Source organism: Podarcis melisellensis (genome assembly GCF_964234715.1).
Source record: "Podarcis melisellensis genome assembly, chromosome: 7".
Lineage (NCBI taxonomy): Eukaryota > Metazoa > Chordata > Lepidosauria > Squamata > Lacertidae > Podarcis > Podarcis melisellensis.
Window position 1 is genome coordinate 56,342,374 of NC_138539.1, and position 26,397 is coordinate 56,368,770.

The window sequence follows — 26,397 nt, forward strand, 5'->3', positions numbered from 1 at the left end:
ATGCTTAAAGAAAAGCCTAATTAATGAATATGTGTCAAAATATTATAGCAATGAATATTTTGCTGCATTTTGTAGATTGCTATCTGGTGTATGCCTCTAATGCTCATTTTTTTCATAATGGGGCTGTGCATGGAACCCAGGCTAATACAAAAGAAACTGAAAGCAGAGAACATAACCACCCGCACAAGTTTTTAAAGCTATATTTAACTTTAATTGGGGAAAACACCTGCAGCAAGGAGTTTTCAGACTACGAAGTACCTCCAGACCAAAATTACCACAGTGCTGCATTTAAAACATTTTTAATATATATTTAAAAAGAAAGCTGCCTGGCATAACTCATAACCATTCACTTTGGTGGTATATGTGAGATAAATGAGCCTATAAGATAGAGAAGCATAAAAAAAAATTCTAACCTTTTGTCATTCTGAGATCAATAGTTCTACTATGTGAGAAATAATTAAGGATTGGGGAATGTCCTCCTTTGTGTGCCGTACCTGCAAAATATGGCTCAAACCCAGAAACTGAATGAATGTGATGAACTTTTAAGTGGAAATGCAAAACAGGGTTTTTCTAGAGTGGGTTTTCATTCCATTTCCTGCTTAAGTATATTAGAGCTACAGAAATGCAACTTAGTCTCAGGATTGCATCCAGCCCTGTGCAGTTCTTTTCTTTTCTTCCTTTTCGCAATATACATAAATCCAGTTGAGGTCAAACCTTTGGGCAGAAATGAAAGCGGAAACTTGCCATCCTGTTTCCTGCTCCAACAAGTGAAGCATGACTGCCAGCTTCCTTTGCTGTTACCTGGAGCCTTCTTTTAAAACTTGTTAGTGAGTATCAGACAACGGGCGGTGATACATCAGGGATAGGCTGTGATGCAGCACTGCAAATATATATGACTTGCCCAGAGAAGCCTATTTTGATGTTCTAATCAGTGTGCTTTTTGCTTCTCAAAGTCCAATTCTGTCCCATGCCATTTTCCCCACTGGGTCTTTGGATAGGTTGCTTTGTATGGCTCCTATTGGTGAGAGTTCATTTTGTTTAGGCCTACAGTTGTCAGAGAGTAGAGTCAGCCCCCCCAAAGAAAACAGAGAATCAGCCAGTTACTGTTCCTATCAGACTTCCAATGCTGGTTTGAGGAGCCCTTAGACAAGTCACCCACAGTAGATCCTCTTCTTTCAGTTTTGATCCCCTCGCTAAGGAACTGAGAGCTCTGGTGGAGCATCATGGGACTTGAAGTCCAGAGGGGCTTCCAACCACAATAATCACTCTGAACAAGCTATAGTTCCCATGATTCTTTGGTGGAAGCCCTGAATGTTAAGGCGCCATAAAAGTGCTTTAAATGTATGGTGTGGATATTACCTGAACCTGGAGAACACTAGCCAACATTGATAAGACGTATCCTCTCTGAATTTGGCTCTAGTCTTCTTTTAAAGCCATTAGGCTCCTGGCAATTGCCACCTCTTCTGGCAGCTAATTCTATAAACTAGTTGGGCATTGTCTGTTCCAGCTCTTCGACATCCTTTTTAAAAGGTGGAGACCACTGTACTGTATGTAGTATTCCAAACGCAGCCATGCCGTGTATTTGGTACAAACACATTGCAATTTGAGTCGCTTTGCATCACTGTCAGCAGCAGAGCAAGCTCCTCATCAGCCTGACAACTCATCCTCCAGGTCCTTGCCAGCAACCTCTGGTGGGCTCTTCCCCACAATCTGGAAACCAGTGGCCCAGAAAATGTCAACAATAATATTGTTTTTAAAATCTTCCAATTTTTCCATGAAACTATGTGCTATTTATTTGAAATCTTTCTGAGTTCTGTAATACGTTTCTCTCGGGCAGCTGTGCCTTTTTCCTTTTTGTTTTCTTATTGGAAACATGCAACCTCCCCCCCACTTTTTCTTTTCAAACACCCACAGTCATAGTAAAGAAAGGACATGAAAGCCTTAGTGTCTGAGTCACTTCTTCTTCCTTATCTGTCCTTTGGAGACATTAGCTAATCAAAGTTTGATACTCAGTACAATAGGACCAGTGCGCAGTGGCTCCCTCTGTTATCCTAACCAGCATGGAAACTTATTATTCCCATGGTCACAGCTGAGGGCTGGGTTTGCTTCTAACTTCACTGCCCTCGGCCTAGAGGGCTATCTTCGGCAAGCACAAATCTGATGCCGTATGTATGCCTCTGTTATCAGCTTCCAGAATAAATGTCTTCTTTCACCCTCCCCCTTTCACCCTCTTCTTTCCCACCCGATTCATGAAAATTTGTGCCCTGGGATGCTTCTCTATCAGGCTCTTGCAGCTGCTGTTGTTTTAGATACGGCAGGAAGTGGGTACCGGAAAACACTTAGCGCTCACGGCCCTCAGAAAAATCGAGAAATTCCTCTGGTTTACTCAAGGCTCTGGCTCCAACGAAAGCCAGAGAGAGAGAGAGAGAGGCCCTCAATCAGACAAGTGTGTCTGGGCTGCAAATGTCAGAACTGAGGTTTTAGCCATCACCTTCTTGCAGGGTACTCCAGAGATATTTGATACGGCTGTGTAAATCATGAAGTACTTGGCGCTGAGAAAAAAGTTCCACTTCAGTTAACATTGCAGAAGTGGGACTGACACGTGTGCAGCCAGCGCAAGCAGAGACGTCTGCTTGCACAGTTTTCAGCCAGCTGAGGAAAGCCCCCCCACCCCTTTTTCTTAAATTTCCCCAGGGACAAGGCCTTCTATAAAGCCACTCCGTTTAATGCTATCGCTTTCTCGTGCCCAATGTACGCATAAAAGTACATCGCCTCCAAGGTTTGTTCACTGCGTTTCTGTAAATGCTTTTAGCAGCACCTGGAAGGGGGGGAAAGGGGGAGGGGGAAAGTATTTGGCCAAGGAGGCCGACAGAAAATAGAGAGCAAACTCAGTGAAACTAAAAACGGCATTCTGTTATTTCTCTGTTTGAAGTCAGGAGAATAGAATGCTGCCTTATCTGTTTTCTCCAGCAATGTTTAGGAGGGCTGAAGCACATAAAAGATACAGAAAAATATAGCAATTGGCCGTACATTTTTTTAAAGTAGCCAATGTTTTCTTTAAAAAAACAAAAAAACCAGACATTATACATACATATAGTATATCAATTTCAGATTCCCCTCCTCTCTCATATACTAAATAGTTGCTTATTTCAAAATAAAGTCCTAGAAGCCATCTCAGAGCTGATAAAGAGGGAGTCAGCCCACAGCCACCAACAATGAAGAGCACAATTCACACACATACACACACGAACTAACCCCACATTGCTTGCCTAAGCTTGCCCCCAGTCTCCCAAAATTAATGGACACTGTGTGACAGAGCAGTGCTGTTTTGTGGACTGACTCCCTAGTTAACATCTGTAAATGTTTGGGGGAGAGAAATTACATATTAAGACGTTTCTTTTTTAATTATGCTCTCCAGATGAGATTGGTTAAGAGCAGAGAAATGTATCCCACAGCGACTGATGTCAATAAGCGAGCAGTCCCTAAAGCTGGCCAGCACTGGGAAAGCTGTGCTAGTTGCTGCTTTTGGCTCTGCTCCCTGCTTTATAATGTCAAAACGTAGAACTGCCTTTATATGCACTTTCATTTTTTCCTCCACAGTAGCAGTTGCCAGCAAGCTGTAAACTACCATATATCACTCAGATTTAAAGAACCTAAACTTTAAAACAAATTAAACATTTGTTGACATTGTAATAAAATCCCGAACTGAACTGAACAACTCAGTAAAACTACACTACAATTACTTTATGGATTTAAGATTGTTTTCTGGTATTCCCAGATGCCCTGTGCAGGAAAGTTATTTCCTTTTGGCAGAAAGAGAGGTCCCTGCATAGATTAAGTTCTGTGGCAAACGGGAGGTTAAAGTCTTGTGGGAGAAGGTTGGTATCTTCTCTTCCGCAATCCAAAACTACGATTTGTCCAGATTTCGGCCAGCAAAACTCCCACCCATTAGGTTTAAGGAAAAAATCAGGGCAGTCCACATTTTTTAAAGTATGATTTAAAATGTCCATCTGGCTGTTAAAAATATTTACACGGTTGGATAAGAGAAAGGCAAGCGAAAGTGACTCAGCCTCCACTCAAAAACAGGTAATTGCCTGAGTTTCTTTCTCTCTCAACTTTTCTTATCTTCCATCTCCATGCTTAGCTGTAACGTTCTGTGTTCTTTTTATAAGCATTTTCCCTTTCTCACTGAAGTGGAAACCACTTCTTCCCAGTTGAGTTAAATGCCAGGTTTCCATTCTTCTTAAAACTTCCTTCCAAAACAGGTTGGAATGAAAGTATTTCAGAAATGTGTGTAGACGGAAGCTACCCAAGATAATCATTTGTGCAATGCTGCTTTAGAAAAGGTGTGGTGAAGTGGGAGAGGCTCCTACTTCTACCTGTCCAAAGAAAAATCTCAGGATGCACAACGTTTACTCAGAGCTTTTAAACAAATCATGTTAACTGTTTTTAGGCAGGGCCAGATTAGCCATGAAATATGAAAGGGACAACTTGTCTAGGGCCCCTATCATTTTCAAGTACTCCTGCCTTTAATCACTTTCTTCAAGACTACAGTCCTACAAACCCAGGCTCATGTGCAGGGGAGACCTGCTAGAGAGGCTGCTACAAATTGTGCTACTGGGAAGTCATCCTTTTAAAATTTAAAACAGGGCTGCCTGTTTAGCTGTTCAGTGATGCTTTGAGCTGTGCACCTACCTCACACTCCCCCAAGCGTATATGGAGCTGCAAAGAGCCTTCATGGTTATGGAGAAGCCTTGAAAATGTGTAACTGATGTACGCTGAAGAACCAGAAACCTAAGAAAATAGACACACACTCCAACATCTCTCAGACAAAAAACTTGGCACTTTTTGTGTTCAAAATTACAATTTTCAATCTGCAACGAACATACTCCAAAGAATTTCCAATGAATATTAATAAAATCTGGGCCTATTCAGGTTGAACATTCTACTCTCTTAGGGGGTTCAATTTGTCTTGTATTTTTCTCTGCAAATGAAAACACACATGCATGCATGTATGTGCACATAGTCATGGTTTTTTGTACTATGGATGTCAGCTTTTCTCCAGGGCACATTCATGCATATAAGACACCAGTGTAGTGCTTCCCTTCAATAGTTTTCTATAGTTTAATGTTGCTGAATGAGTTTAAGACTGTGGTCCTGCACCCATTTACCTGAAAGTAGAGAGTAACCTCCATTGAACTTCTGAGTGGACATATCCAGGGTTGTGCTGTAAATTTCAGTTGTTCAAAAAGTGCAAGCAGATTGATTGTTTAAACTATCCAAAGTTTGTTTAAACTATCCAAAGTTTGTTTCAAATACAGTCGTACCTTGGAAGCTGAATGGAAGCCATTCCGGAAGTCTGTTTGACTTCCAAAACATTTGACTTTGAAGGTGTGGCTTCCGTACTGGAAGCCGCCAAAGCCCCGTCAGACGTTTGGGTTCCAAAGAACATTCACAAACTGGAACACTCCCTTCTGGGTTTGCGGCATTCGGGAGCCAAAACATTCGACTGCTAAGGTGTCCATCAACCAAGGTACAACTATAACTGCTGTGGTCAGTTTACTAATGCCCTATGCCTCAGAAAGCCAGTGCAGGGCAAGCTTGTTGCAGAATCAACAATACAACATACAGAAGGCACAGGAGAGCTTTCAGCCATGTTTAATGGGGCAAATATATCTGTGCATGCTCAAGCAATCAGTAACATTTTGGTATCAGTTTAGAGTTGCATAAGGACTGAAGAATATCCCCATTTATATTGCTCACTTAGAGATCCTAGACACAAAGTGCTATGCAGAATAAGGCCTCCAGTGTGTACCAATAAAGTAGACCATGTGCTGTGTAGCCAATGCTACTCCTTCACAGAGAAGACCCATTGAAAACAATGAACATGACTAACCTTAGGCCCATTAATTTCAGTGTCTCTGTTCTGAGTAAAACTTAGTTGGAGGCAACCCCTTGACTCCTGCATATGCAGGTTGCAAGTGATTTTGCTTTCAGATACCAAAGGAAATCAGCATTGCGGCTTTAATACAGGCGGCCTGTTTTGAGTGCAAAATGTGCTGTTGAGTGCTCAGGATTATTACAGTTCTTTTATTATTTAAACTGCTGAGCAACTGAATGAAGAGCACAGCTAAATTTCAGAGAATCTTTTTTTTCCTTATGTACTGCAGAATCACAACCCAAGCCAGGATGACACATCGTAACTTTCCAAATACCGATATGGTGAGGCGTTTTCCCAGGAAATTTAAGAGAAAACAGAAAATGATCGTACAGGCAGATTGCTATTGATTGCTTTGAAAGTACAATGCAGAATGTTCTGAGTCATTCCAGTGGGTTAAAAACAAAGAAGAATATTCTTCCATGTTTCCCACAGTGAAAATTCTGACAATTGAGTTCGCTCACCTGCCAAGGAAGAGGAGAAAGGAATAATCTGATTGGGGCCTATTGGTTGGACCATATTAACCACTACCCCTAGATCAGGGGTAGTTAACGTGATGCCCTGTAGATGTTGTTGGACCACAACTCCCATTACGCCAGACCATTGGCCGTGAAGTCTGGGCCTGATGGAAGTCGTAGTCTCAGAACATCTGGAGGGTGCCACATTGACTATGCCTGCCCTAGATTCACCTAACTGCTAGTCCTGGGAGTAGCATCTCTTCTGAGAGGAGAAGCAAGTAGTACATGCAAAGTGTTTAAGTAGTTCTAGTGAAAAATGGAAGCTCTACAGCTCTCACTTTCAAGGCATTCTGCCTAGTCTTCTTCACCAGATCACTTTGGGAGCCTGGACTTGGGTAGTCACAAGTGGCTCTCAGGCTGGGAAGCTAATCTATAAACTCTCCACAGTTTGAGCAGAAGATGGTTTCTCCCAAGAAAACAGGTATGTATTCACAAAATTCAGAGGGTGGGGGTGCTTTCCCTTGGCCTATAGAGAGGGGTTGTACAGCAGAGCTCAGCTTTTCTGTACACTTCATGCACACATTCCTCCTTTTCCCACCACACATTAATCTTTCCTCAGCCAAGTAGCAATGAGCTCCTGTCACCCTCATTTTTTACTGTATGTGGCTTTCTGTGGGGCGGAAAGTTGTGAGTCCCAGACAAAATTCATATCATTCAGCTAACTGGTTAGTTTATTTCTTGGTGGGAGATAGTAGTTATCATGGCTAGTTGTGTGAGATATCAGAATACACACCCACGTCACTGTTTCTGCTTTTTGTTATTTAAAAAAAATGCATGCATCTGTCTCTCCAGATTACAAGCAAATGTTTACTTGGGACATTTGTATTTAATAGTACCTGGGTCATCAGTGAGGCAGGATAATTTTGAGCATCAGCTGGTTGTGAACACAAATAAGACTGTATTTTGGTACTGATTAAAAAAGTATTAGTCATTACAGAATATTTCTCAACATTGTACATAATGAGCAATTCATCAAAGAATATTAGATGTAATGATAGTTTCATTCAGTAGAGAGAGGTCATTAGGTTTCTTATAATTACACATTGCTGGAGTATTAGTTACTATCAAATCAAATCAACGGACCAGACATGTACGCTCTCTAATTGATTTTATGTAATTACAAGTATGAGCAGCAGTAACTATAAGGACTGGAATAATCTGAAATCTACAGCCTTAAGTACCAGGTTAAAAGGGTTGTTTGAGTAAGTGTAGAGGCCATAAGAAGACCATAGTAACAGCAAAAAAAATTCCTTCCAGTAGCACCTTAAAGACCAACTAAGTCAGTTCTTGGTATGAGCTTTCGTATCTGAAGAAGTGTGCATGCACACGAAAGCTCATACCAAGAACTGACTTAGTTGGTCTTTAAGGTGCTACTGGAAGGAATTTTTTTTGTTTTGACTATGGCAGACCAACACGGCTACCTATCTGTAACTGGACCCATAGTAACAGCCATTAACAAAAAATAATAATCAAAGTTTAATGCATTTTAAAGGCTGATATTTTGTGAACTATTCATTATGAAGCATTCAGGGGAGTTTATACCCAGATAAAGCCATCTGGTTTTATGTCAACCACAACATGTTTGAATTATTTAAACATTGCGCAATTCTAAGAAATGTTTATGATTTAAATTCTGCTATCACAACAGTTTATATCAGGATGAGAGTGTCTGCTGGCATATTGATTATTCAGAAGCAGACAAGAAGAGAGAATTACTCGTGCCATATTCACCTTGAAGCATCCTATACTACTATGCAAACTGTAGATGCCACCTTACACTTACTTTTTAATAAAATCATAGAATTGTAGAGTTTGAAGGACCTCTGAGGGTCATCTAGGAATCTCAACTCGATCATACATGACAGATAGCTACTCAACCTCTAATTAAAGACCTCCAAGGAAGGAGAGTCCACCACCTCTCATAGGAGTCTGCTTCACTGTTGAACAGCTCTTACTGTCGGACAATTATTCCTGATGTTGGAATCTCATTTCTTGAAGTCATTTGTTTGGGTCCTAGCCTCTGGAGTAGGAGAAGACAAGCTTGTTCCACTCTCCATGTGACAGCCCGTTCAATATTTGAAGATGGCTGTGATATCTCCTTTCAGTCTCCTCTTTACCAGATAATCTTACCCAATTTTCTCAACTGTTCCTCCTAAGCAGTGTTAGAAACTGCGATGTGAAAGCTATGAGTTAAATGGCACCTCAAACCTAGGTTATGGGTGGAATGTTGAGGCACACTTTTTAATAACAAGAATACAGAGCTGGAAATGAATGAACTGCAGCTAAAATATTATGTTCGTTTTTCACATGGTCTAGTCCTTCCCCTTCCCACCCCCCCACCCCCAATATTCTTAAGAGGGTCTCTTCTCCAGAGGGTAGCTGGAAGTGGGGAGGCAGAAAAAGCTGCTCCATTCCTTCCTCTGCAATTTTAATATGAAATCTTAGGCACATTACTGCTTGCACTAATGAAATTCCCTGTCACAAAATGTGCCTAGAACAAGTTACAGGTAGGTAGCCGTGTTGGTCTGCCATAGCTGAAACAAAATAAAAATAAAATCGTTCCAGTAGCACCTTGGAGACCAAATAAGTTAGTTATTAGTATGAGCTTTTGTGTGCATGCGCACTTTGTGCCTAGAACAATGGGAGTTTTGAACACTGCTCATAAGGCTTGTTTCCAGACCCTTAATCATCTTGGTTACCCTCCATGTTCCATCTTGTCAGTATCCTCCTTAAATTGTGGTGCCAGATATGGTCTGACCATGGCAGACTATTGCTTCCCTTGATCAGGGCAGTAAGTCATTGATGCGGTAGAATAAGCTTCCTATTCTCATGGATGAAACTCTCAAGTGGTTTCAGTGGAAACTTATTTACAAGCAAGAGTGTATATGTGGAGAAATTAGGGATTTGAGGAGTAGGATAGAGAAGGTTTGAGCCAAAAATGACATATTCTGATATACTGAAACCCTGGGGATGCCACTTCTCCTGGGATAGCAAACACATGTCTAGAACTCTCTTGAAGTGTGTGAAGGCAAGTTGCAAGGAGAAACTGGCAGGTGGAATAAAGTTTGTGCATCCATCCACCTATTATTTCACTCCTGAAAACTGCTCCTTCCCAAATCTGATTTTCAGAGGAGGAAAGTGACGTGCCGTTTCCAAACACAAGTAGGATGGTAACTTACCTGACGAAATCATGGATCAGGAAAACATTTATACAACATTTAGGAATCCTTGTGCACTTAATAGTGCATTCCTATTCATGCTTACTCAGAAGTAAGTCCTAGTGTGTTCAGTGGGGTTTTCTTCATAGGAAGTGTGTTTAGGATTGCAGCTTTGAACTTCCATAAAATTAGACTGCATACTACAGTCACAGGCCTAGAGAAAATGTCATTCCTTCCTAGTAAAATCATTAGATACTGTATGTTTGTGCGGGTGGTGGGTACAAAATGTCTGCTGACAAGTGATATGTCTTTAAGTGTCATGTGACAAGATTTGGTGTGAACTATAATTGTTGCCAGATGTTTGCAGCTAGATGACGTGTCCTTGACCATAATTTGAGCCACACTTAATTCCATCTGGTTTTGTTTTTTACCATAAAATGTCAATTATTTAAAATCCAGCAATCCTAAAAAAACAACCTGTTTTACGTTCTGCTCTCATGACAGTCCTGTATTAGGACAGTAGGTATGCTGGGGTAGCCTTCATCATTCAATTAGGACCAAGAAAACTGTTTGAGATGTTTTTATTGGGTTTATTGTTATTTCCTTCTATTATGAAAAACAGGACTAAAGATAACATTTTAAAAAGGAACCAAGAAAACAGAGATGACTTAGGCCATGTCTATACCAGTGTGGCCTATTTTCACAGAGAGCACTTGAGCACTGCTTTGTGGTGCTTGAAAATATAGCTTTGAAACGCAGTTTATGTTTTAAGAGGATTTTGAGCTGTATTTTAACGTGGCATCTTAAAGCACTGCAAGATGATGATGGCACAACCACACTAAGCAACCACACCTGCAGTGCCTCATTCTGAGGAAGGACCCCAGTGGCTGGCTGGTTGTGGGCTGTAGATAGGCAAGGGCATAGTCTTCCCGCCATTTTCTGCCTGAGTCACATGACTCCATGTGCCTCATGATATGGCCAGCCTTTTCTGGAGGGATGAAAGTTCCTCACCCATGCAGGAAGGGCTTTAGAGTTATGAAGCACATGTACTGAAAACTAATCAGAGCATTCTTTTTTCCCTTTACTACTATGGAATTACTAGGGCATGTTGGGTTTGCAAACTGTCTGTTGGCCATCAATGACTTAGGCTATCAAATGTTGACAAAATTCTAATAAAATCTATTATTATTATTATTATTATTATTATTATTATTATTATTATTATTATTATTTATTAAGAAAGTACTAGAAAATAGAAGCAATAATTCATGGGGTCCACCTCACCTCTCTTCTTCCAGCCCTTTAAGAGTTCAGGTTTTGAGCACTGGCTGTTTTATTTGACATAACGGTTACAGTGGGCTGTTTTGTTTTGTTTAGTGGTATGGAAATTCTGTGTAAAACTTGAATGCATGCCTAGCTTTTGCTTCACTTGTGCTATTAGGAATGTAAATACATAATTTTGGTTAAAATGTGGCTTTCCCTCCCTTAGTCTTCCTTCTTTTTGAGTGTATATGTATATTTATGTGTGAATTGAAGGGTGAGGGGACAGTTGCAACTTGCATTATGCTGGGGCAGCTATTTCTGTACCTTTAAACTCCCACTAAGATACCTGTCTCTAAGAAAAGACTGTGACATCTTTAGCATCACTTTTAGCTTCTGTGTGTGTGTGTGTGTGTGTGTGAGAGAGAGAGAGAGAGAGAGAGAGATCATTATTTTGTCAAATATTTATAGACCAGATCAACATAACAATTTATAGATGACACAGTGGTCAGGAGAAACTGACACCCAGCAGCAGCCAGTCTGATCCCATTTGCAGCAGACCAAATCCAAATTATCATAGCTTTTCCTTTGTGCTTGGCAGAAAATATTGAACTTAATGAGATTTGTCTTGGGTGAGTGGATGAATCCAGGAATGACACTGATACAGGATGGGAACCCAGGCAAGTTCTAGTCAAGTGGCTTCTACACAGATGTCAAGCATTGTTGAAATTTTCCCTGGTTTACCTACCAAAGCATATCCATGGTATAATTTTTGCAACCTTAGTTATTGATGTACAGTATTCGTTCATTCGTTCGTTCGTTCGAAATATTTATTCTATACCTTATCTACAGTGTTCAAGATGGCTTCCCACGAAATAAAACAAGACAACAAAATTTCACAAGCTTGGAACACAGAGTTATAGTAATATAGTGGTACCTTGGTTGTCGAACTTAATACGTTCTGGGAGTCCGTTCGACTCCCGGAACCATTCAAAAACCAAAATGCGGCTTCCGATTGGCTGCAGGAGCTTCCTGCACTCAATTGGAAGCCGTGGAAGCCACATCGTATGTTCTGCTTCCAAAGAATGTTTGAAAACTGGAACAGTTACTTCCGGGTTTTTGGCATTTTGGAGCCAAAACGTACGCGGACCAAGGCTTTCAACAACCAAGTTATGACTAACTGGCAGTAAGTAGTCTGTGTGGTAGGGCAGAGCCCCCCTCTCAACACCAACATTGCTGCAACTTACCTGGTCTGGACAGGGCATGGTGGCTGCAAGGTCAGGTCTGCATGGGGCATGCCTGCAGGAGCACTGGATTAACTCCTCCAATGGGCTCATGCTGACCTGACCTCACTGCTCTGCTGCAGCAATGATGGTGTCAGGGAGATGGCTCCACAGCTCCACCCAAGTGTGCAGGCCAATGCTGGTAATAGCCAAGATATATATAAAAACCATAGCTAAATTGATAAAGCATGAGACTCTTAATCTCAGGGTTGTGGGTTTGAGCCACACGTTAGGTGAAAAGATTCCTGCAGGGAGTTGGACTAGATTATCCTCCTGGTCCCTTCCAACTCTGAGTCTATGGTTCTATGGCTGGCAATGCAGCAGGTGACTATTATAATATGCACCCTCAAAGCTGACTGAAAAAAAGAAAGGCTTTGCGCTTTATCTGGAACATCATCAGCAAAGTACATTTACCAACCAAGCCCGTTTTGCATTTGCAATTTGGATTATTCAAGCTAGCAAACAAAAGGGAAAGGAAAGGCTATCTCAGGTAGGAAAATTATTCCCCTCTAATGGCTGTCAAACATCACTGCCAAAACCCTATTCATGGGGAGGATCATGTTTTGTTAAAACCTGCTACTTGTTGTCACTCGTGTGTTTCACCGGCCTATTCTCTTGCTCCAAAAATAGTATGCCCCGTGGCAGTGGCTTATTATGATGAAAGAGATAAAAATAATTTATGATTTAGACTCATCCAGAATACCTGAGGTAAGACAAGATCCGGTTCCTTCATGGAATGTATGGTTACATTTTCCACTGCTCCGTAAGCCTTTTTGTTGTTGTTGGCTAATTGTTTTGCATTTCTATTATTCTGTGGCTGGATCTGTTGTTTGTTGCCTCAGGGAAATATTGCTAGTTTCTGAATTGCCTTTCCATCCACGACAGAGTTCCTAACAACACCCTTCTTCCTTTGTGGTTATGTAATATTCCTATTTACACCTTTCTTACGTGAAAGAAGATTGCTGTGTTTTAATCAGTAGCGAGCGGAAATCCTGGCAATAGAAATCCATGCCGCAATCCATTTAGGGATTTTGCTGTAGCCACCAGGGCACAGAGGAGTTACATCAGCACCAGGGCCCTGCAGTGGGCAGGAGTTAATGTTTTCTCTGGCCCAACCCTACCACTGAAACTACTGTTCACCCAATTAGAAGAAACTGGCATGGATATTTTATTTTTTAAAGAGAGCACATAGGAGATAGTGAAGGGAAAGTGTGGCGTTTTTTGGAGGGGGGAGGTAGATGGTACAGGGGAAGGGGGCTCAGCTGTCCTCCTCACAGCATAGCATTCCTGATTGTAAATGGAGGGAGAGTTCCTTTTATTACCAAAAAAAAAATAATGTAAAGCATTAAGGGGATATCAGACTCAATCACAGATCTCCATCAACTCTTCTGGTTTGAGTTACCCTTAATGCCACAGAGGGGTGTGTTTGCCATTGGTTGAGATGCTCAATTTTTAAGGAGCTCAAGGGAAGCAGAGGTGGGGTCTAAAAAGAGGGGTGAAAGAAGCAGGAGGAGTTTAGGGAAACTGAGAAAGCTACATGCCAAAGGAAGGAATAGGAGTGTAGCATGTGGAAGTTGTGAGGAAGACGGCTCTAAATATATATATATACACAGTGGCCAAAAGGAGAAGGCAAAGAGGAGCATCTTAAAGAGAAAATATAAAGGGAGGGAAGCGGGGAGAGAATGGGCAGAGAAAAGTGAGGTCCATTTGACCAGGAATGAGTATCGGTGCAAAAGGATGCAGCTAGGTCAATAGATCTTTTCAAATCTGTGACAAATATCCTTGTATGATAATGGTACGATACAAAGTTAATGTGACCTATTCTAGAAACTCAAAGCTTTTACTAGTTGGCTGCTGGGGAAAAGTCTATATAGTATACACAAACATAATCTGTATAAATTTAAATGCAACTTTATTGGGTCCCTCCTACCTTTGACATCCATCCATTCAGAGTTCTGCAAAGCATCATTGGGGGCCAAGGAAAGATTGAAACAATAAATAGACAAATCAAAACTCTTTTGACTATAGGCAGATTTAACTCAGACCTTCGGTTATGTAGCAAAGCAGTGTGCTCTTGTGCCCATCTTTTTGTATAACCCTCTCTAAAGTAAATGTGTGAGTTACAAAGGCTTATTTTGACCCCCACAACATCACTAGAGTATAATTCCAGTTTTATTGATGAGGACCCTGAACCAACCCGGATCCTGTGACCATCCTCTGAGGCCCTTCTTTGTTTGCCTCTTCCATGAAAGGTCAGCAGTACGAGAACAAGCCTTTTCTGTGGTGGCTCCCCGCTTGTGGAATGCTCTCCCCAGGGAGGCTCACCTGGCCCTTTCATTATATATCTTTAGGCACCAGGCAAAAACATTCCTCTTCTCCCAGGCCTTTGGCTAATTACACAATCTATGGCATTTAAAACTGGGCAGGGGGGGGGAGTGTTATTATTTTTGTTTGTTACTGTGTTGTGCATTTTTGTGTTAAGTTTTAAACTGCCCTGTGATCCTCGAATGAAGGGCAGTATGGAAATTTAATAAATGATGATGATGATGATTTCTAAGCTCGTTCTCAGAAGAACTTTCATCTGTCCCCACATTGTTCCACAGGCTGTGAGAAAGCTATCAAGTTAAAAGGGGTGCTGTCTTTTGCAGAATCTCTCTCTCACACGGCACAAGGTCCCTTGGGAGGAGTTCAGAGTCGCATATCCCTTACTCACTGAGGTGATTTGCATGTTTAAAATAAATCGAACACCTCAGGCGTAGACAGGGCTTGCATCATGCATCGCCTCAACCACAAGTCCTTTTCAACAGAGGCAGCTCACACCTTCAGCAGCAAGTCTTCAAGTTACAGGATACCACTTGATGTAAATGCAAGCGTGAATCAGCCCAGAGGAGCAGGATGACTTCTCACACATCATTAACAATGTGCTCCCACATTGAGCTGTAACACAGGAAATAATGCCAGCTTATAATAAGAGGACCTGAATAGGACTACTTAAAATAAAGTTGGGTTGCATTTTGTTGGGGTTTCCCCCCGAAGAGTCTACTGGTTGGCTACCATTATGACTCTCTTATCTGTCTTGTTATGCCTCTCTTAGAGTGCAGTCAAAGTGCCTCATGTTATAACGTTACAGCTCATGTCATTTATTTGTCAGTTTTTCCCTTGATAAGACTAGGCATAGCTCCTCAGGAAAAGAAATGGAAGGAGAAAACTATAGACAGACATTGTATATGACCCAAGCAACTTGTATTAAATAAAAATATATAGCCCACTGGGCAGAATTCTTTCGCGTTATTGGCACAAATGTTCATCTGCTCCATTGCTGTCATTTTTATTACTTGTTTGAGAGTTGGCCATGTATTCAATATTGTAAAAAGCAGAGGGCATTTTATTCTCTGGGAAGGAACTTACAATTTATTCTGAATTCAATGGAAATCAAGGGCATTCAGCTCTGAGAAGGATCAACACGTATTGTCAGATGTTGTATTGGCATAATTCCACACATTAAGGCCCATTGTTAAGAGAGGAAGCCAAATTATGTTTTTCATGAAATACATTCAAGGATGACAAGTTTATCTTCCATCCCAGGATTCACAGAAATTAAGCATTTTACTGTAAGTTAGCGCCACCTGAAATGGAACCTAAGTTTTCAAAAAGTCAGGCACAAGTAAAAGCCAATGCTGTGTTTTATGTGTTTCTGGAGCACTGGATCCCACAAAATTATGAGCTAAATGCAAAAATGGTAGCAACTAAGCATGCTTCATTTTTATACTGTCATCTCTACATTCATGGAATGATGGGGAATTCCTGGCCACCAATTATCTGATTGGAGGAAGCCAACATGGTGCCTTTCTGATGTTGTTGTACGCCAGTTCCCGTCTTCCCTGACTATTGGCCATTGTCAGGAAACTGCCATCGGAAGAACAGGTGGCGGAAGGGCTCCAGGAGAATAGGAGAGACTCTGCAGCAGAAGAGGGAACCAGTAGGGGGGGAGCAGGAGCTCCAAGGGGAAGGGAATCGGAGGAGAGGCTCTGGGACACTTCCAGTGAGAACAGTGAAGAGGTATCAAGGCCCCCTTTAGGAACCCCCACCCCTCGCCGGAAACTGTCACGCAGGGAATCCAGGAGACGTGTTTCCGTTAAGCAGCTTTTATGCTGGAAGCGTTTCCGCAGGCGCCCACTGTCGGATTCTACCAGCGACTGACGGAGCCATGTCAAAGGGCTCCGCTCAAGGCAGAGCTTTGCTACGCTGAGCAAACTCTGAGGGACCAACCCTTTTACGCACAAGTAGCTCATTGTCCCATCACAGCCATGCAGTCTGGGGCTGCTGAGAGGTGGAATCCAGCAAAATCTGTAGGGTTCTACATTGGCTATACATGATCTAAATTGTGAAGAAGAGTCCAGCTTCAAAGGCCCAGTGGTTTTTTTTCTTTTAAAAAATGTTTAGGGTACTCTCATTTTCCTCCTCATATTGAAATACTGCCCCTCAATGAGGCCAAACTTAGATTCACAAAATGTTTAGGGGTACGTGTCCCCCCCCCCGAAAAAGCACTGCAAAGGCCTATAAATGCACCTCTACATAGTCCTTCCCTCTGTTAGCAGTATTTGGAGGGTAAGGGCCAATCCTTATGCAGTCAAACTGGCAACACCCACACATAAGAGAGAGGTATCATCAGACTCTGGGGGACCACAAGTTTTGTGGTTCAACAAAACTGGTGGGGGGCAGACTTAGGCTGCAACCACCCAGAATAACACAGGGACAGTTTTCATGGTGATCATGACTAGCCCGTCTAGTGCACTGTGGTCCCAATGATCATAAAATAAATAAAAACCTGACATAGATACTGGTGGCGCTTTTAGGATCATATCTCATTTGACGCCAACACACGAAAAGCACATGAAGTGTTTCACGTTATTTATCTCCATGCCAGTAAAAGCTTCACCTGATCAGGTATCTGTTAGAGGCCCCAAATCAAGGCCAGTAAGAAGGTGAGGGTTTTAACAAATCTCATTTCATAGGAACACATAACGTAAGCTACCTTACGCTCAGTCAGTCCATTGGTCCACCTACTTCCACACTTTCTACACTGACTTGCAACAGCTCTTCAGGGTTTCAGACATTGGATGGAGACAAGGAGTCACCCTGTCTACATTCCTCACAAACACTAGGGGCAGAGATACAATTTCATTGCTATTCTCTCCCAAGGTAAGATGTCCTAAATGTTACAGTGTGAGGCTGACTTTAGGTTGATGTTCAGTTTAGCACAACTCTGCTGCAGCTGCAGAATCTGGTCACATGCTGTCTCCATTATGGATAACTTAACTATTGCATATCTTCCTGGAATACACCACTTAGCTTTGGAGCTGGGCTCATGTCTATACTGTACTGTATGTTCTTCTGTGGTATTCTATAAACAATAAGGTGAATGTTTCTCACACCAGTTGTTCTTGTGATTCAGGTGCAAGCAGAAAGTTGTAGACTCTTAAGAAGACAATCCTATACACACTTAATTGGGAGTTAGTCCCATTGAGCTCAATGGGACTTACTTTTGATAAGATGTACTGTATATAGGATTCCACTGTAAAGATACTTTCTGAATTCACTCTGCTGCACAGTGATATTCTTAGGTGGAATATGGTGCAGTGTCTTGCTAATTTAAACATTTCTTTATTCTTTTTTTTTTAAAAAAAAGCAGGCTAAAAACTCACTTTTCAATAAGAATAATCTTGGGTCATTAAACTGCAGATTCAGCATTCTGCAGCCCATGCTTTAAATTCTTATCTCCTCTGCTGTTTAACAGTCTCTGTTCTTTAACTTGCATTTGCAAATGATGTATATCGTTGTAAAGTCATAGCAGATATGAACTTGCATTCTTCTATGCACCAAAGCATTTGTGCTGTAGTCTGTGTTCTACTCCTGTATCATCTCATTAATATGATATGACACATTTTGTACTGAAAACAAAAGACGTTTTGATTTTATTTTTAATTGTATTGTTTTAACTCTTTGTGTTTGCCACCCATGGCTCCTTTGGGAGGAAGGGCATAATAATAATAATAATAATAATAATAATAATAATTCATTATTTTCTCTTTTGCCAATTATCTCCCATTTGTTTTCATTGTCATAAGCCTTAAGAAAGCTTTGATCTCTGGCTAAAATAGTCTGTGCTTTGGCTTAATTTAAAATTAATAGTAGTTTTGATAGGACCAGGATTACATCTATAGATCATTATTTTATAGCAAAGGTTACTTTGTGATTCTAAGAGCACCCAATTTAATATTGGGGGGAGGGTAGAGGAACTTCAGAAGAGTTTGCCTTGTAGGCAAGGCATTTAAACTTTGTATGTTAATGTGATGAAATATAGTTGCCTCTAAAAGAAATAGATAAAACTATTGTTATCAGTTATGCTATTTTGTTTACCCTGAAGCAAACTTTTCCATGGCAAGGTCATTTTAAAGTTAAATTCAGAAGAAAAACCTCCTTATTAAACCACAGTCTTGCCACATCCTGTTGCTGTAACATCTGATGGGTTTAACGACAGAAAATTTTATTTTTCAGGTCCCTTGACAGGTAGCGTGGTCACATGACAAACCTGCCTTTCTTAAATCTATTTTGGATTCTTTTTTTAAGAGAGAGGGTGCAGGGTGCTAGTGGGAAAGTGAGGATGACATGGAAACTTTCGCTCTGACAATTTTTTTAAGCAGAGAGCATGTTGGGAAACTGTAGGTGTAATTGGCAAGCTCGCAAAAAACCTCACATATTTTTAAAATGCTGTGCGAATGGTTAGTATAGGAAGGATTCCGCTCATCTCCAAGAACAGTATAATCTTAGACTGAAGTTTATGTCTTGAATTTCAGTTTGACCACAAACTGACTTGTATGATTTTTAGCATGCCAGCTATCTGCCTGTGTCCCTAAGTTACCTCACGTGCAAAACGAGTGTTAAGATGAGAAGCCCAGTCTTAAAGAGATGTAATAACCAGATTGGTTTATACAAAAGCCACTAATGTAAGGCTTCTGTAAGGGTTCTGTGCAAGTGGAAAGAGGTGTTTGTTAAATATTTTAAAATTATGAACGGATCCCTGCATCTGTTGACATTGGGACGCAATGTTCAAGCTTTCTTGAAAAATGAAAGTAAAGAATAAAACAAACCATTAGTTATCCTGTTTGCTTCTAGATATATATGTGAATGACATCACTTAGTGACTGAACCACATTTTCATTCCCGAAATACGATAGTTCATAAAAGAAAGGATTACACATTAAGCTATCTAAAATGTGTTTGCTGCAAAACAGCTGAAACATCAATTGGGCTACAATTTTAAAATTGACTACATTTTCAGGCAGTTGCTAGAGAATAGACCCAAAACTGTCTGTTTACTGATTATGCTTTCTGTTTGGACGAAAGAGTAACTTTTCATGCTCAGGGGTATTTGAAATAGCTTTTCTCCAGCTCTGTTGCTGTGCCCATTGCCCCGTTGCAAGATCACAGGTATTGCTTATTTAAAAGAAGTATTAGTATCCCATGACAAACATCAAATACAGCATTTAGCTGTAGACCCTAATGAAATAAACAAACTGGATTCCCTCCCCTTCTCCCCATCTGGCTTAACAGGGTTTGTTTTCAACTTCAAGTGCACTAATAAAGGGAATCCAACCCATGAGCAAACCCACTCTACTTTTTGTTTTCAAACAGATGTTGGTGGGTATTTAAAGTAACAGTAGTATATTCATGACATATTCTCAATGACAGCCAATCGGTAGGGCCCCTTGAGATCCAGAAGTCAGGCTTCTGAGAAGGAATCCTCAAGTACGGACATACAATTAAGGGCTTCTTCTCATGGGCATGGCAATTCCTGCTCCATATGGAAGAAGCCTACCATTGCTCCAGTTTCTGGAAACAGCAAGCTGCCTTATACAAAACTGCCTTAGGCCATATTACTCAATGTTGTCTACATGGATTGGCAGCAGCTCTCCAGGGTTTCAGGCAACAGTTATGCCCAGCTCTAACTGGAGACGCTAGGGATTGAACCTGAGACCTTCTGCATGCAAAGTAGATGTTCTTCCACCAAGCTATGGTCCTCAAAACACCAGTGTGTGGTAGATTTAAGCTGCATACTCTTCCACATGGCCTGGGACTTCTGTGGTTACTTGAGGAGCAGTGACTCAATGGAACTGTTTCCTACCCACAATGGTGCTTAAAAGTGCTGTGTCAATAGAATTTCAAAGCAAGTCCAAAATCAAATGTTCTGTCAGAATGGCCAAGGTGCACAGGCTCAAATATTTGCTGATGATTGTCCCGCCCGATTGTAGCATCTTCTTAGAAGATTTGATGTCAGGAACCACTCCATTAATGCAGTACAATGTCCCGTATAACTTACTTCCCATGGTTGTTTACCAAAGCGTTCTTCTTGGTATGATTAGCCAAGGCAGGTAGTGTTGCAAGCTGATCAGAAAAGCAGGCAAGGCAAGAGGCAAGCTGATCACACTGAGAAAGCAAAGCTAGAGCAAAAGTCATACAGAGCCAATCAGGCCCCCATTGGTTGATCAGGTCATCTGACCCAGCCAGGTTGGCAAGCTGCAATACCTTCTCTGGCCATTACGTTTGTAGTGCTGCTGCACAGGAAAGATCAGTAAGCCTTTCAGCCTGTGAGCTGCCTTGGTGCCAAAAGTAATAAGGTAGCTGACCTCTGGTGCTCAAGGGCCCCAATACCTTACACAGGTTTTCCTAAGGAAAACTGGCATTTAGATGTACGAAGCTATCATAGTCCAGTTTCTCATATGCCACTCTGGAACCCAATTTAAGTTGCTTTCTCTCTCTAAAAATGTGCCATAGTGATGAAATACTTAAAAACAACAACCCAAACTCATCTTTTAAAAACTTTTTTAAAAAAATAATAATCTGTGCACAGCTACAGGAAGTTTTGTTTTTGATCAGCATGGTCTTTTCTTGCACAAACAAATGGAATTATCCAAGCAGAAAGGATCAACAGCCCACAAGCAAAGGGAAATGTGGGCTTTTCCAGGCTAATTCCATGACGTGGGCATGTGTTTCCCCTTTGCTGTGATGTTAGGAAAGCTCCAAAGTGGTGACAGCCTTCCTGATGACATTTTGTCTATCTTAATGTAAATCAAGCAGTGGCAGGGACCACAGGGAGGAGAGGTGGAAATAGAAGGGATGTTGTGCAGCTCACTGTTGATATGCTCTGCCAGGTTCAGTCATTTCCTGCCCATCTGCCAAAAATCACAAGCGATAAATGGACATAGCTGGAGTGTGAGAAACTGCACAGCTCCAAAGTCGAGCAGGGGGTGAAGGGAATGAAAAAATAATAACCACGAGTAACGAAAACATTGCACTACTCTCTTCATCCCGCAGGTTAATGCTTAGATTATAGACCCTGTCAACTTCTTTCTTTAAATGCCTGCTATGGCTTGCTGCCTTGTCCTCAGAAGTTTTCTGAAGGCGAATAAGGGGTTGTGCGTTTTGTTTTTTAAAAAAACCAAGACACACACATTTGTGTGCTTTCCACTGTTGAGGAAGACATGTCAATTTATCTGTTTCACCACTATCGGCTGCAAGCGAGCAAAAACACCAATTTAGGTTCCTTATTTCTTTCATCAACTCTCTTTCCCACTGTGGAAACTTCAGCATACGGAACCCCTATCCAACTGAGTCATAGCCATTTTCAAGCATTCAGGTCAGCCCCCTGCTGTTTTGTGGGTTATGCTTGCAAGCTCAGGTCAGCTTATGTGCCATGGATCAGTTCTTCTATTGACTTCCTTTTCTTTGTCCCTTTCCCCTTCAAAGTCAACCCAACTGTGTGTGTGTGTGTGTGTGTGTGTGTAACTAAATTGCAGGGGTGGAATATGAGTGATGCAATACGACAAGGCCCCAGGTGCTCCTTTCTAATGGGAGCCTGGGAGCCCAGCATTAATCTCCTTTAGGATTATGAACTCCTTTTGCTCTTGTGGTCCCATCCTGGTTTGATTGGCTACTTACTGGCATTTTATGCTTAGCATCCGTGACCAAAGAGAAACAGGCGACACTACTGTAATTTAAACGCCTTTAAGTGTCACTTTTGGCAGAAGTGTGTATAGAGCAATAACCCTTCTCTCCTTCTGTTTTCTTCTTCCTTGCAGTAAATGAAATAATAAGGAACGACCTCTCCAGCACCAACGTTCATTCATAGCTGGCCGTCTAGATATCCTGCTTTAAGCTCCGCTGAGACATCGGCTTCAGATAAATGGAAGATCCTCCCTGGTACCGCTCTGCTCTTTCCCTTTCTGGAATGTTTGGAACAATTACCTCTTCTCTGTATACATAAAACTAATTGGCTGGCTTCAACCAAGGAAACACCTTCTGTCAAGAATATCATCTCAAGGAAAATGGAGGACACGAACTCTGAAATGGTGCGTTTTGCAAGTTAAAATAGGAAATGTGACACAACTGGTGACTGACTGAAAACTGGCTTTCTTTTCCTTTGGGCTCTACTGGAAGTGCCTTATTTTGTTAGCTTCTGACATCAGGACATTATATTGGCAGCTTTGGATATGCTGCCATCCAAAGTATTTCTAGGCACAGTAACCATCAAACATACATTGGAACTTCGGGTGTGTTGGAACTGTCTGTTGGTATGGGTATAAAACCCCCTGTTGGGTTGTATCTACTCATTCATACTCAGAGTAGATCCATTCAGATGATAGGCAAGATTTTAGTGGGTCTACCCTGAGTATGATTTAGTTAGTTACAAGCCCTGGAAAGTAAAATACGTGTCTGAATTCCTGGATTTCTTCACTTTTGAACTGTATTTTACATCTTGTTGCCTTATTCCTGATGCATTTTTTTAAAAAAACAAACCCAGATTGTCATCTCAGTTCTATACTTTTCAGCCTATTGCAGGTCTTTGCTCATGTATCATAGGACTGCATGTTAATACTTTGACTTAAATCAATTTCTAGACATAGCACAAGAAAATTGAACAGCACAAAATATTAAGGTTGATGGACAAAAACGTGGATATCTCTTTTCCTCAACTGTTTTATGCTTATGCTTATACATACAACCTAGCATTTATGCATATATATGGAGGCTTTGAATTCAGCAATAATTTCTGCTTCTGAGAATGCAGTCCTGATCCCATGCAAATACTCTTGCCATTACTATGTTGTGGGTTTGTTATGTTTAAGACAATTGTGCATTTTCTTTCCTCAAGCTGATAAGCAAGCACTTTAGACAGTCCAGAAGGATGCATATGAAACATGTATTAATTACCAAATGACAAAAGATGAGTTAAAAGCAAATGTAAATACCATTTTCAAAGAATGTAAAATATTTGTTCAATTATAAGATAATTATTCCACTGAAGCCTTATAACTCTCTGCTTTGTGTACAACAAATATTACCAAAAAACCAAATGTTTTAATATGCAATGCTGTATAGTATGTTTTCAGAGCAGCTTCAAGTTTATAGAGTACATATGAAACTTAAGCATGTAATGTAGTCTTTGACATGGTATTTCGTACAACCAATATGTTGTTACCGTATAGCTAGTAATGACATATTATGTCACATAGACAAAAGGAAAGCATGGCTCCATTTTTAAAGCATTTAACATTAATATTGTGCCTTAGGAAATACGAGTGAACTACTCCACAGTTACTAAGGTGGTGACTGAGTGCAGTGTACAGTTAAAGCAAACTCAACAGGTTTCACAAAAAGGTGAAACAGTCCTAAACATTTAGAAATATTACTCTGTACAATTATGTCTTACTTACTTTTTTTAAAAAATGAAAAGCCATATTTGTAACATTTGCACATTACTGTGAAAACATAAGAATATAATATGGCTGTATGTAAATATTATAATGTTACTGGTCCTTCTAATTGGGTGACTTCCCAACTGCTTAGCAAGAGATATTTATCCTGTACTCAGCTTTGTAGCAGTTGCATGCATTTCTCCTAGACTGCCATATTATATATACATATAAATTTTGACAGTTTTCAGCTAAACTTGCAGCTAGAAAATACATCAAACAAAGCACAACTTTCCACAGAAAGCTAGACTGGTTCAACTGTTTTTGACTCCTGCGGGAGGGGGATTTTTCATAAAATGATACACTTTAAAATGTCATATGTTAGCATCTATATTCTGTATATTGCAGGCACTTCCATTTCAGGCAACTTTCAGTCTTCCAATATCATAATTGTACCATTCATCAAGAAGTGCTTCTGTATAATTTCCATTTGTTGCAACAGAAACTTGTTGCAGCACTCCATAGATTAAACCATATTTTTGGACGTCCCTTGCCAACAATTGCTTTTTCTTCATGTATTCTACATTTAAAACATGTAGTTGCCAAGAAAGACATGGAGTTCCAGTGTAATTCTCAGGCGTCCATTTCTCTCAATTTTCCTGAAATGTCAGAAGAGTGCAAGTGGAAGAACCTTCAGGCGGGCCAAAGGATTTTTGACTCTGATACAGAAATATCTTGGGCGAGGTGCTGACCACACAAGCACCACAATGTTTGCATTTCTGCAATAACTTTAGCAAGATAATCATATGTATTGTTCCCGGTATGTCACACCCCCTATTTGTCATTGTTTGTTTGTTTCATTTCTTTTGAGCTGTCTTGGAAGTTTGTTACATTCAACCTAGCTCTGAAAAACTATGCATCTCTTGTATATGTATCCATGAATAATAATAATAATAAACCTGGTATGAAAACCCCGTATCTGATAAGAATTTTACATTCAGTGGGGGTTTCTTTGCTTATTTGTTGGCAGAAATGCTGTTGGTTCAGGGTAGATGAGCACATGCAACAGAACGGGGTGGGAACAAGGTGGGAACATCTTAAAAATGTAGAATGGGTTACAGCAGTGCAAACAAAGAAGCACATTTTTTGATGCTCCCATAGGTGAAGAAAGGAGGGAGAAAGTATTCCAAAAACAAAACAGAGCAGGCTGATATCTCCAGGATATCCTAGTTTTTGTGTGTGTGTTTTCATGGAGAGAAGCATCCCAAAGTGGCATTCCTGACTTTATGTCCTGCAACTGATCATCAGCAGTCACTGCCTGATCCAAAGAGTTCTTTCTGGCTCATACCCTGATAATCAATGGTTGTATGGTAAGACTGGGAATTATCTGGAATGAGCAACATCAGCTGGCACACTGCTATACTAGAACAAATTCATGTTGTCAGGAAGCAAATCCACCATGGCTCTGGAACTGATGATCTCCGAGGGATGAGAGTCCGGCATACATTTTGAACTTGAAACAACATGCTGTATTCTGCCAGAGAAAGAATTACTGAGCCCTGGTCTATCTATGCATGCCACAGAATGACATGGTATGAGTGGTGTGTAATAGCTCAGAATGCAGAGCTAGTTACAGTCATACTACAGCCCATCAGCATCCTGTCTCTGGAGGTCGGGTGACACCAGAAGGGTGTTAAAGGTCTGGCCCTCAGCCTGCCTGACTCTAGCTTCCAGGTAGCCTCCCACCCTCCAACACGAATGCCTGATATTGCATCCCATCTATGGTTTCTTGGGATTGATATTTATGGGGGCAGTTTTTACCAGGGTAATTAAGTCCCAGTTCAAGGCAGGAATGCTTCATATTTTAATGTCTGTAGTGAGAAAGTTGTGTGTACAGTTGTATGCGCACTGTCTTCTACGTTGCATTATATTAGGAATCGGGGCGAGCCTACATGCCTGACATCAGGGGTGATGCTAGTCTGTGCTCACACATTGGGTTGTATCCAATGAAGTCATCTTGTTCAGGCAAGGACTTCCGCTTCCACAACAGAGCACCCCCTCTCTCTTCCCCCCTGTGCCCACTATCTGTTCTGGGAGTTCTTTGAAACCTCCAGAACATTTGGGGAGACAGAGGATGGAGAGGAAGTTCTATTGTGAAAAGGAACGCCCTTGTATGAACAGGATAACTTTGTTTGAATGCAGCCCATCCCAGGTTCAATCCCAAGCATCTCCAGACAACATTTTGGAAAGGGAAGGAGCTCAAAGACAGAATGGATATTTCCTATGCACAGTGGTCCCATTTCAAACTCCATTTGAAAGATCTCGGTTAAAAGGATTGGAAAAGAGCTCTGCCAAGGGCCTTGGAGAACCACACAGCACCACAGGCATATAAGTTGTCATATAATTACAGTTAGTTCAGTTTTTGTTATATATGCTAGCTGTGACTCGGGATTATGCAAAATAAACAGCAAAACTAATAGAAATTTT

At 41.0% G+C, this 26,397-nt stretch overlaps 1 protein-coding gene across 3 annotated transcripts in view; it reads left to right on the top strand.

Annotated features, from left to right (window-relative positions):
* NFATC1 (nuclear factor of activated T cells 1) overlaps positions 1-24,899 on the top strand; it is a 128,811-nt gene extending 103,912 nt beyond the window's left edge. For all 3 annotated transcript variants that reach the window (XM_081919446.1, XM_081919445.1, XM_081919447.1), the window contains exon 10: positions 22,297-24,899. In XM_081919446.1, the coding sequence (XP_081775572.1) occupies positions 22,297-22,346 (50 nt within the window). In that variant the 3' untranslated portion in view covers positions 22,347-24,899. The remainder of the gene's footprint in view (positions 1-22,296) is intronic.
* The last annotated feature ends 1,498 nt before the right edge of the window (positions 24,900-26,397 follow it).